General features: G+C 37.2%; 1 protein-coding gene across 1 annotated transcript in view; it reads left to right on the top strand.

Annotated features, from left to right (window-relative positions):
- gpr158b (G protein-coupled receptor 158b) overlaps positions 1-12902 on the top strand; it is an 80216-nt gene that overhangs the window by 56428 nt on the left and 10886 nt on the right. Inside the window, exons 7-9 of the mRNA XM_028021211.1 lie at positions 151-389; positions 6802-6940; positions 11700-11805. Coding sequence (XP_027877012.1) covers positions 151-389; positions 6802-6940; positions 11700-11805 — 484 coding nt within the window. The remainder of the gene's footprint in view (positions 1-150; positions 390-6801; positions 6941-11699; positions 11806-12902) is intronic.

Raw genomic sequence — 12902 nt, 5'->3', positions numbered from 1 at the left:
TGTTCATGTGGGAATGTCGACCGAAGCAACAATCTAATAATACATTTTCAGTTCAAGTAAACTGAAAATGTCGGATGAAACATCTACTTCTCAGATTTGGGAAATAATCTTGGAGTTTTTCCAGATTCAGACCGTGTTTCCTTCCCCCAGGGTCCTGAAGGTGTTCCTCTCCCGCACGGCCCAGAGGACGCCTTACATGACCAGCTGGCGCGTCCTGCGGCTGCTGGCGGTGATTCTCCTCATTGTGCTGTGGTTCCTGGTGGCTTGGACCTCGGCTGTGTGCCAGAGCCCGGAGCTGAGTCGCAGTCTGATAGTTGCAGGCTTCACACCAGAGGGAATGCAGTTCAGCATGTGCCTGCTGGACCGATGGGACTACATGATGGGAGTGGGTGAGTGTGTGTGGGTTTTTTTTATTTATTATTTTTTGGCAGTTTGGTCAAGAGGAAAGTCATTGATTGGGTCAAATCCATGATGCTGACTTCCATACCTGCGAGTCAATTGTAATCTTGTTACTTTACAAACAACTGCTTTGTCATGGGAGTTCAGCTGAGAAATGTTTGGAGAAATATAAATCTAATAGAAAAGGTCAAGGAGTATTATTTGTGTTTTATTTATGTTTATGTTTATTTATGTTTGTACCTCAGGTTTTCAGGTTTTGTGTCCACCGTGAATCGATTTGTACCTGCCGGTGGGCGTCTTTCATATCCGCTTTGACAAGCAACAATTTAAATACATTTTCTTTAATCTACTCACAGCCTGCGGTAAGGAGGTGTAACGATATAATTAGAATACTAATAGAAGGTAAAACAATTTTTTCAGATGATAGGACTTGAGAATTGTGCAATTTAGTGACCATTTTTCTCCATAAATAAGTCAGCTTAGTACAAGCTTTTGCCATGTAGATAAAAAATGGTTTATTTTCAGGAATGAAAAAGTGGTAAGAAGGGATGAAATAGAGATGTGGATATGTGTTGGCAAAAGGCAAAAGTGAATTAAATCACCTGCTCCACATAGCTGGCATATTTACTCACTAAAGGATACGGACATTTTTCAGTCGTTTCGATCACTACCATGTTCAAGAGAAAAACAAAAAAAGTTTTTCACCAGAATTTGGTACACATGCACGTGAGATATAAAATAATCTGATCACTCCCGTAATGCCTAGTTTCATTGTTGCCTTTCCTCTTCTCGTATGTGTGATCTGTTGTGTGTTTGGTGCCGCCCTCTGACTGAGGTTATTGTTGGAATTGGTGGTATAAATTACCTGTCAGTCATTTGCCTTTTTATAGGTCTTCTACTCTTTTTCCTTCATATTTGGTGTAAACATGATGTGTAGGTGGTAATTCCAAAAGCAAACATCCAAGCATATAGTCACACTTACAGGTGACACTTTAGTTTGACTTCTTCTAATTATCTGCAAAACTTTACAAATTGGAGTCCTGTTCAAATGCAGCAGACATTAACGGGTACCACCGTGACCTTCTCTACATCTGATAAACCTCTCTGCTTTCATGTGTTTCCTTTTGTAGATAAAAAAGAACTTTTTATTTAAGAAAGACTCAAAGGGCTCCAAAACCTACTACCTCTTTCAAAACTGACAATTTCAGGCTGTAATTCAAAGCACTTTCACAATTTCAAAATTGAATATAAAATTATATATTTCGGGAGTACAATTTGCCTTTTCTCCGCACAAGTCTCTTAATAATTGCTATATGATGGAGTAATCCTTTCAGGGCTCTTTAGCCCTGAAGAGCAGAGCTGGACTGTTAATCAGGATGCTGGTCCAACTCACAGTTCGCATGCTGCATAAGTGGCACACAGCAAACAAGTAGAGCAGAAAGGAAAAATGTATTATAAACACAGAGGGAATTCTCATAGGTAAACACAAGTATTTATAGTTAACATACTTGCACAAATGGCTAAAATGCTTCACTATGGACGGCAAACTTTGTGATTAGCGCTCAATAAGGAATGCACGTCTGCTTTAGACTGTTTGATATCAGATGTTGAATTTAGGCAGATTTTATCTGCAGCGCCGTCTGCTGTTTGGGTGAAAATCCCAGGAGCACAGGACCCCTCAATCTGGGAAAAGTCTAGATTTGTCCCCCCCAAATAAATCATAAAAGAAACATTTGTATTTAAGCGATATAAGTATGAAATAGCAAAAGAAATCCACTATTGATCAAAGAAAAAAAAAAAGTAAGGATGAATTTTTAACTGCAGATGGACAGAAGCATGTTTGTCAATCTCAAATTTATTTGTATAGCACATTTAAAGTCAACTATGAAGCCAAAGAGCTTCACAGTTTACATTGGGCTGAAATGATTAATCAAAATAACCATGATTAATCGATTATTGAAATAATTGTCAACTAATTAAAATGTATATATTTTGGATTTAAGATAAAAAACTAGCTAAAACTCCTCTAGTGGTATAAGTTTAGTTGTACCCAGTTCAGATTTAGTAAAGGAATTTTGCAGTTTTGCATTTTAGCAAAAAACCTAATATGGCAAAACCTAATGTTTATTTTCTTATTTAACAAAAGAATTAAATTTTTCATTCATTTGTATTTTTATGTGTTTTGAATAGTGCATAAAAAGGATTAAGTGGTTAAGTGAAAAATCTCTAGGAAGTGTCTATTGTTTTTCCCGATTAATCGTCAGAATAGCCGGTTAAATGCTAACTAAAATAATCGATAGCTGCAGCCCAGATTTACAGCAACAATCGTAACAGAGGAAACAGAAATATATACGTATATACGTGTGTGTGTTTGTGTACTATTGATGTTTTGACAAATAGCATTGTCTTCGTTTCATAAGAAGTGCGTATAGAGAATTTCAGTCCATAACTCTTCTTATAAAACCACTTTTTTGAAAGCTTGCTTACCATCTTATCACCAATGCATACATATTTAGGAGGCTCATCTGCAGAGAACATGTACCAAATAAAATCGTCAGGGCCTCATTGTTGTCCTGGATTGTGTGGATAAAGATTCCTGAGTTCGTACCTTTCTCCCTAAACCACACCGCTCTTCATAAATTGCAATAATTCCTGGAACCCTGCAGTGTTTCTGTTCAAGATGACCCAGATGGCCTTCAGAAGAGTGTTACAGTGCTTGTTCTTCGGTGACTGATTCTAGAGGCAGGAGGCAGCGATGTGCACCTCACTGGAGCCAGTCTGGCAGTAGGGGACACTAATCCTGTTTGAAAAGGGAAAAACGATGAATCCCTCAGAGATCCTACTGAAAACTGACAGACATGCAGACTGAGAGACTGGAGGTGGCAGGGAAAGAAAAGACGGAGTGAGGGAGGGGAAATGCTGGTGGGTAGTAGCCATCGATGCGGAGAGACATTTCTACCACCAGAACTTCAGAAAGACAAGCATGTGGAGGGAGAACAGCTAAGGACACTCTGGAGACGGCACAAAGTATCTTCAGAGAGAAGGGGTGTGTGTGTGTGTGCTTCTGCAAACCGGCGACATCTTCAAACAAATGTGCGCGCTCCAAAACGAAGCGCGCACAGGAATCCCTCCGGTTGTTCCTCTGAATGTGTGTAGACAAGCTAGGAAGAGAGGAAGCCCTGCTGTTTGCTCTGACAGCCGGAGAGAACGCGCCGACGTGCTGCGGAGGCTGCAGAGGGACAGGGAGCACCTTCTGAAGCAGCTGCGGAGCATTTCATCAATGCTGCATGACACCCCGTTTTTGAAAAGCAGTCCTGTTTTTTCTTCCTTGTTAATGTTGACAAGTGTTGTAGAAAAGCCCTCTTTGTAAAAGGAAAAAAATGTTTGTGTGGATGATTTATATGTACCTGCATGATGCAATAGTTATTTCTTCCTGAAATATATATATATTTTTTTATATGACTTAAAGACTGATTTAGCCAAAACTCTCCAGGCGTTATAGCTGTAGCTTTACCCAGATCAGATTTACTACAGGAATGCAACAGTTTTGCATTTCAGGCAATAAAATATTTATTTTCTTGTTTAAAAAGAGAATTGATTGTTTTTGTTCATTTGCATCCTTTAATGTATTTTAATATTGCATAAACAGGCTTAAGTGGTTAGGTGATATTTCTGTAGAATGTGTTAAAAAAAATTTTTTTACCCGATTAATTGATTAATCGTCAGGATACTTGATTAATTGATAACTAAAATAATCATTAGTTGCAGCCCAGATTTACATCAGCCATTGTAGAATAGCAAACAGAAATATATGTGTGTGGGCGTGCACTGTGGGGGTGTGGGGGTGTGGGTTCTTGCATCATCATGTTTTGACACATGAATACTTTCTGTGTAGTTAGTGATGATTTAAAGACAGTGCATACTCCTAAATATTAATTAAAAATAAGATTGAGATTTAATTTCTCAACCTGTCACAATAAGCAAAAAAAAAAAAAAACAACAACCACCACATGATAAATTAAAATGAGCACACACATTTTTATATGGACAACAATTGTTAAAGCGACATTCCTTCTAATATTTTTGCAAAGCCGCCATTTTCAGAAACATTTGTCACCCAGTACAAAGTAGTCAGTTTGCACTTTCTGGCACCTTTGCCTGTTTTTCTTGTGCAAACTGAATGGTTATTATTATTTGAAGTGCAGTTTTGCTTTCTGAGACTTCACAATCCATTTGTTGTTTTTGTTATTTAAAATGTTTTCCAGCCCCAGTGTTGTTTTCTTTTGAGACAATTTTTTCTGTATTGTCCAGCAAAATTTGTTGCAGTGACAGGCCTCATGTCTTATTTGTGATAGTTTGTTAATTTTGCAAACAGAAAAAAAGAAAAAAAAACATAATCTAAAAAAAGTCAGTGAATCACTTTGAGCCTCATTGGAAAGTTCACAAAAAGGGTGTGCAAAATTAAATTTATATTTTAAATGACTCTGTTTCTGCCAGTGATAGATGATGCTTTTATGTTTGTGCTAATCTTTGGGGATCATACTCTATTGATCCAGAACATAATTTCACGGTGCAGAGACAGACTCCGTTGCTTTGCACGCTACAATAATTACGTTAGATTTTTTGATACTTTAAAATTTCATTAGGTGATAATGAGCAAATTTGCAGCCACACACTGGATCGCCTGTTCTGAAATATTGTCCTGTAACAATGAAGGCAGGCGTCTCTTCTCAACGTCCTCTCTGTAAATTACCCTATTTTATAACTCGGCTCCATGATAAGAGGATAACAAACACTGCCGTCATGGGAAGAGGATTAATTTATAATTCTTTATTGCTTTATAATAGGATTTGGAGGAGGGGTTGAAAGTTTAACCGTATTTAAAGCAGTATATTGCTGTGTGAAGGACTATTCATACCCTTTAAACTTTTTTCGTTTTACTTTTACACCCGTCAATTTCAATGTTTTTTAGCAGGATGTGCTTTTTTTATATCGTTTTTCACAAATACCACCATTTTGGGCCATATTGAAATTGGTCTATTTCACAAACCTACACTGGAAACATTTTTGCACGTCACACGAGTCACGTGATCAACAACCAGACATTGCCACTGGTGCAAACCACGAAGAAGACAGGAAGTAGTTGGAGGATGATGGCGCCTTTTTTGTTTTTATAATGACATCACATGGACAAACTTATTAATGTGTGATTTCTTAGTCAAACGAATTTCTTTTAAGTCGTATTTGATATGTGCAGCATTTTTATAACCGAAGGTAACATAGTTACTTCAATGCTCTGTAATAGGACACTATGTGCCCTGAAAATACATAACACCGCCCCTTTAAGGTTAAGTGCATGTGGTTACTTCACCTGTAGCATTTGATTGTGAATTGTTTCAAGTGTTTTGGAAACTATTCTCCTCACTAATGTGAGGAGTAGCAACATTTGCAGTATTCCTGATGTCCTTCATGTTAGGAGAGCTAAAGAATAATCCCAGTAACACGACCACAGCTGTTTGATATAAGGACTGTGGATGGCTCATTACAAGCACAATGGATACAATGTTTTCCTGAAGGGTACATATTGCTGAGGCTTTCACAAAGATGACTATTTCATGGAGGGAGTTAAAGTAGGTGACAGAATGCCTGCAACTACTCAGAGAATTATATACAATATGGTCGCTAATGGAAAAGGCTTCTTCTTGTTTGGCCTCAAAGTTCATCCTGGGAATAGTTAGCAAACAGGGCTTTATGAAGAGCACAGTGGCTGCGACGGCAGATAACAGGTAATCAGCTCTGCGATGTTTTCATTTCTTATACTTTGTAGCAAAAAACTGAAGTCAATCAAAGTGAATGTTGAACTTTGGAAGCGGAAAACATCAGAAAGATACAATGAACGCATCGACAAATGTCAGTTATCAGTTCATGTTTTCTGAAAAGTATGTAAGATTGTGAAAAAATTAGCATACCCCATAAGACCAGGTGTTTTTATAACACTGTCATAAACTTTTCCACAACTTCCCTTCCCTGAGTGTCTGCTGTGTTTCTCAGTCTTCATGATGCCTGTTTGTTAAGTTCAAGTTTATGTTTTAAATTGGGACAATACGTAATAATATACGTGTAAATACAAAAGATTATAGCCAGGTGACTAATTTCCATTTCTAGTCCCAGTGGCAGGTTGATGTTAAAGCACAAAAATGTTCTCTAACGAACCTTTACAGAACATCTGGATTTGTACTGAGATAAAGAAAAAAACACATCTGGTGGACATCAAGCAGATCCACGCTAGATATTTATTCATTTATCTTTTTTTAATTTAGAAAATGAGTACAGTAATGCATTTGACATTCAAACAACTTCAAATCTGGTGAACCTTTACCAGCTGGCCTGTCTTTGTTTCAGCTGAGTTCCTGTTCCTACTGTGGGGTGTGTACCTGTGCTATGCCGTCCGCACCATCCCTTCTGCTTTCCACGAGCCGCGGTACATTGCTGTAGCCATCTACAACGAGCTCCTCATATCAGCCATCTTCCACATCATCAGGTGGGTCAATGTGATGGATCATCAAACTATTCCCTCTTCATTACGTGTGCTTCAAGCTGGAGTATGTAACTTTTATAAACAATATGGTTTTTTTTTGCATATTTGTATTACTACGTTGTAACACTGTAATATGAGACAGATAACTTGCGAATGAAATCGTCCCCCTATACTCTTGCTGTCATCTGAACAAATACACAGCTCTATCAGAAACAACCAATCAGAGCCAGGAGGCGGGACGTAGTGTTGTCAATCACGCTTGAATGCTCTGCTCACAGCTTCCTCTTTGCTCGCTGCTACGCTACAACCGGTTCGCCACAGAACAGCCCGACATGGACACTAAGGGTAGTTAGCTTTGCCACCAATGACTGCGGATTAGATGTTTTCCTGGAACAGTAAGTTGTTTCTCAGCCATTAGCACAATTTAGCAGCACATACATGAGTATGATTGACAGCACTAAGACATGCCTCCTGGCTCTGATTGGTTGATTTTGACTGGGAGCGGTGCATTTCTGCAGATGACAATAAGAGCACTGGAAGGATGCGGAGGACCTTGATCTTTTCACTGATTATTTATTAGTATTATACTGTCACAAAATAATTTAACAAATATGTATTTACATATTTTTATATATGTAAATTTACATACCCCAGCTTTAGGTCTTATCAGATAATTTATGTGACAGTATCTCGCCCGGCTAGCTAACTAGATAGATATACCCAGATATCTCTTTATCTATCTATGTAGCTAGATAGACAGGTACCCATCTATTTATCCATCTGTCTATCTAGCTGTCTAACTATCTATCTATATATCTATCTATAGGGATAGCTGGACAGCTAGATAACTAGCCAGATTGAGAGATATGTTATTGTCCCCATAGGGAAAATTTGTCTTGGACATCGTGTGCTAATAAAAGCTGCTACCACAATTCAATACACTAAAAAAATAGAAACACATGACTAATAATAAAACACTAATAAAACAATAAAATCAAACTTTGAACAATAATGTCAAGATCTTCATAAACTACACCTCTGTCTGTTGTATAACCTAATATTTAACCACTTACATGTAGATATCTTCTTGTTGAAGCTGTACGGGCACATATCATCTCGGGGAAAAGAAGACATCTTTATGCAGCTCTTTCGTCAGGGAAATGAACAGAGTCAGCAGAGTACAGGGTGAGACAGTTTAAAGGATAGCATAAATTATATCTTCCTCGGGGAGAGAAAAAGCAGCGATGTACTGTGCCAGAAACTAAAATAAACTCTGTTTTTCACACACTGTTTGTTGATGTCAGTCCCTGTCGCACTGAATTAAGCAGTAGTTCTTCCACTGCTCATCAGGTATGCACATAACTATTTTGAAGTTGTAGGTTAATCAAAACTAATCTGCTATATGCTGGATTTGAATACTAAGGTCATATAAATACTCCTTCCAGTTTGTCAGAGTTTTCCTAAAATTAACAGCTAGCAATGTTTCACTAACCAGTCCCGGTTAGTGAAACACAGAACCGGATTGCTAGAGCTGGGAATTTTGACTCATGATGCAGCAAATTCCCAGCGCTGCATCAAACCTTCAGGTTCATTCAAACTAAACAGTCTTAAGAGCTCTCCTGGGAGTTTATGGGGACTAAAGGATAACATGGCTTAAAGGGATTTTTCCCCCAGTTGCACAATAGATAGAAACAGTGATACTGTGATGCAATGGCTTGTCAGTGGTTGTAAAGTTACATTCAAGGTGGAATTCCTCAGTAAATACTTGGGTTCACTGTTCAGACATTTATCAGTCTTAGTTTTCTTTTTTCTCTTCTGTTTTTATATTGTATGAGCAATTTTTGAAGCAGCGTTTGCATCACCCAGCCATCCATCCTAGCTTAATTTCGTTTGGAGGTGCAGTAGTGACCTGGGTCATGGGGCAAGAGGTGGAGTCCCTCTTGGTCCGGTTGCCAGTCCATCACAGGGCAAGAAAAATACAGTGTTACAGATAACAATTCATACATACATATTCACACCTAATTGCAATCTACAGTGGCCAATCAGTCACTTTGATGCATCTTTTTGGAGACAGTGGGAGGAACCAGGCGTAAAACTGGAAAAGTATGCATCTTGAAAAACATAAAACCCTCAGGTGATATTTACTGTTGGCAACTTTTCTGACCTTTAGTGACTTAAATAAAAAATGAAAAGAAACTCTTAATATATCTTTTTCCTGATTCTATTGAGGACTCTACACTTCAAACTCCTCTCAGTACAATGTGGGCGTGAATGAATCACGGATGTGGGGAATAAAACCTGTTGCTGAATGGTGCTATTGATGCTTTTTGCTTCAGTCTCACACATTGCTGTTTTGTTCTTGAATCTTCTTGATCCATTTAAATCGTTGATGGAGACAGTTTACAAAACATAATAAAATGCCACATTGTTGGTGAGTTAGAGGTAGAATCAAAAACAAAACCAGTAGAAAATCTAAAATTTATAAGGGAAGCAAAGGAATATAGCCCTGTCAGTAAAGAAAAAACTTATGTTACCTTTATGTCATTTTTGCAAATCCTAAACTTTGATAAGCACAGAGGATCATTAGAGTAGTGACATTTAAAAACATATATCTAACATGTTGACAAAAGAAAATTATTGAAATTATGTTTTGATGTATTTTAGTGATTTCTGGGTAATTTTTTGAACAGACAATAATAAGTTTTCTAACTGAGGACTTGGGAGCACTAAGATTAAAAATAGATGCGCGTTCTTGCTGTTAGGCAGAAGCATTAAAATGAAACAGTAACGCAGCACTGATGAACATTCATATTTTAGATGCAAAGATGCATTTAAAACTACAGTGCCTTGACAAAAGGACATAGAGATAAAAAAAAAATCACACATCGTAGAATGAACGTCCTGTTAGCTAGCTTCTAACTTCCTGTAAGTAGCCAGTTGTACCAGTCTAACTGGTAAGTTAGAAACATATCAATTAAAACTTTGACTACATTTCATATTAGTAGGGATGCACGATCTTGGATTTTTGGTCATTGTCCAATATATTAAAACTCATTTGGCTGATAACCAATACCGAAATTCTTTCCCATACCTACTTACTGAAACTATCTGGCTTTTTCTACCGTGGAAATAAAATACTGCATTGTCTTTGACAATTTAGCCTGCTACCAAATACATATGCTACAAAAGGAGGCTGAAAATGATGGAACACTTTCAACTTACATTATGTTTAGTGTCAAATTTATTCAATGTAAAAAAAAATATATTCTCCACGACAATGACGACACTGAAACAGAGCGAATTTGACGTTGTGCTGAGCTGCAGGCACCATTGTCACTGGTTTGTCATATAAAAACAATGCCTTTTATATCGGGGAGTTATTTCGACGGAATGGCCGATATTAAAATTTACAGCTAATATCGGCCGATACTGATACCATGCCGATAATATCGTGCATCCCTACATATTAGCATTGTCTCTCTTGGAGACCTGGATTACCCAGAGAGAAAACTTACAGAAAGACCCCTGTCATGCAAAATTTAATATTTTGTGATAAATGTGATCCACTTACTCTGCAGCGCAGTGTTTCTCAGCGATCTTCATCTATTTAACTTTGAAAACAGGGGAGTTGGCTCTTTGAAGTTAAAAAAATCGTGACTGAAGAAGGCTTGAATTTCAGCAGTATTTATAAAGCAAAGGATGTTTCATCTGAGTCATAGCAGGAATAAAACCTCAGCTGCTGTTTGCAGTTAGTTGCCTTGGGAAATAGGTTTCATTTGTCACACATTCTGCTGTAAAACTTTCTGTGATTGACTTTTCTTTTTGGTGACCCGCTTTGAGCTCAGCCAGGCAGAAAGGAAAAGATCATTTGTTTAAATTTTCACAAAATTGTACATTCTCTTCCACTGTGCAGGCATTGAACAGCGGGAATATCGTATAGAAAGCTGCTTTCAGATGAAATTAAAAGCAGCACAATCCAAACTTTAACTAATTTGAGTTGCGGTAGAACGGAGATAAGACTGGATGTGTTTGTTCCTGTGAAATCAAAGACTAACGCCAGAATAGTCTATTTTAATGTTTTCTTTTATCTCAGACTGCGCATTATTTCTTAGTAGTCACGACACAGCCTAGAGCTGGACAAGTTACCTTTTTAATTTATCAGTCATGGTAGTCCTTTCTACTGGATATTTGAATTACTACAGACATTTAGAGTCTTTTTTTAAGCAATCCAAGCAAACTACAAACATTTAATTAATGGGGCTTTAACAATTGGAACGTGACACAAACAAGAACCTGCTGCAGGTTCGTTACAGGCCGCCAGATGTGACCAGTTGGGACTCAGTTTTTCACCCACAAAGTTTCCATGTAAGCAGATCAAAATCAAACTACATAATGGGAAACTAGATAATTTAAAAACATTAAAACACAAGCAAATAAATAAAAATTAATACCACAAATCTTAGACCTGTTGTTTTTCTTGTAAATATACTTTTTGTATATTTATGTTCTTGGTTTTATGTTCTTGGCTTTTTGTCCGCCATGCTGTTCAGAAATATTTACAATCATGGTGTGAAAATCATTACTCTTATTGAAATCAAAAATTAATCTTAAAGGAGACTTAAGCATCAAACCTCAAAAGAAGCAGCAGTGAACATTATTATAACTGCAATAGTTGACCAGTTCTGTTATGTGAATAGCATTAGGAATAATTATCACGCTGCTGTTTTAAATAAAAAGCTCTTGGTTTGATGTTTACCTGCAGGTTCTCTCTGGCTGCAGGGCTTCACCCGGACTGGATGCTCATGCTGTTCTTTGCTCACACTCACCTGACTGTGACTGTAACTCTGGGGCTGCTGCTTGTTCCAAAGGTAACAAGACGGTTTTACAAAACATGTCGACTACCGTTCCGAGTCGGGGCTCAACTCTTATGCTGTCAGCGAGGCCAGATTTATATTGTGTTTTTATATGAATCCAAACATTTTTAAGTCCTTTGGATTTGATATATTTTCTAGTGGTGAAGCAATACAAAAGAAAACTTTATTCAAATGTGAAGGAATTCTGTTTTACTCTAATTGCCAAGGATTGAGAGCATTGTAAAAAATTACATGAACCATACACACGAAAGAAATAAAACAACGCATAGCTTTTTTTCTTTTACGAACTCAGTTTGATTTTCAGTCACTTGAATGGCCTAATAAATCTTTCAATGTATTTTTTCTTAACTTTAGATTTATGGGGGAATATTTAAAAATGTAGTACTAAGTGCAGGACTACCGATGAATACTATCACCCTTTTCATGCCTGACATTTCGATGGTTTACAAAGCAACTGTTTTAATTCTGTTATTTTATGGAGGTGTTTTTTAAAATTTATTATTATTTCACCAACAAATGTACTCTGACAGTAATAACGTATAGATTTATATTGCAGCATTTCAGCAAATGCAGCTTTTATGCACTGATCTGATCACTTTGTATTAGTAGGCTTCTTTTAACAGATTTCTACGCCAAACAAGAAAAATCTAATTTGTATTTGAGTTGCAAAGGAACCATTTTCAAGTGTCTCACCCAGGGTTTGCCTCTGATGACCCTAAAGCAAAGATGAAAGCTGCTAACAGCAAAGCTCTAGCAAATACCAATGATGAGAAATATTGGCTTCAGAAATGTTTTAAATAGATTTTAATTCAACTTCACCACCTGTAAAATAAGTCAACGTGGTATTCGACGTGTATCACTGTAAATAGTTATGTAGTAGTTATTTTCTAGGACAGTGGATTTGATTTAAAAAACAAACAAACACATGTAAATAAAGAGAAAACAAGAAAATAAAAACTGGATTTTCTCTAAAGACTTTTGTGCCTCGTGTAATGTCAGCAGAGGCATGAGTGTGGACGTTTTGTAGGTTTATTTCAATTAAATAGTAATTTAAAAAACATATAAAAAACTAAACACCTACTGAAGTTTAG

This window comes from Xiphophorus couchianus, chromosome 6 (genome assembly GCF_001444195.1).
Source record: "Xiphophorus couchianus chromosome 6, X_couchianus-1.0, whole genome shotgun sequence".
Lineage (NCBI taxonomy): Eukaryota > Metazoa > Chordata > Actinopteri > Cyprinodontiformes > Poeciliidae > Xiphophorus > Xiphophorus couchianus.
This window is presented reverse-complemented; position numbering and strand designations above follow the sequence as displayed.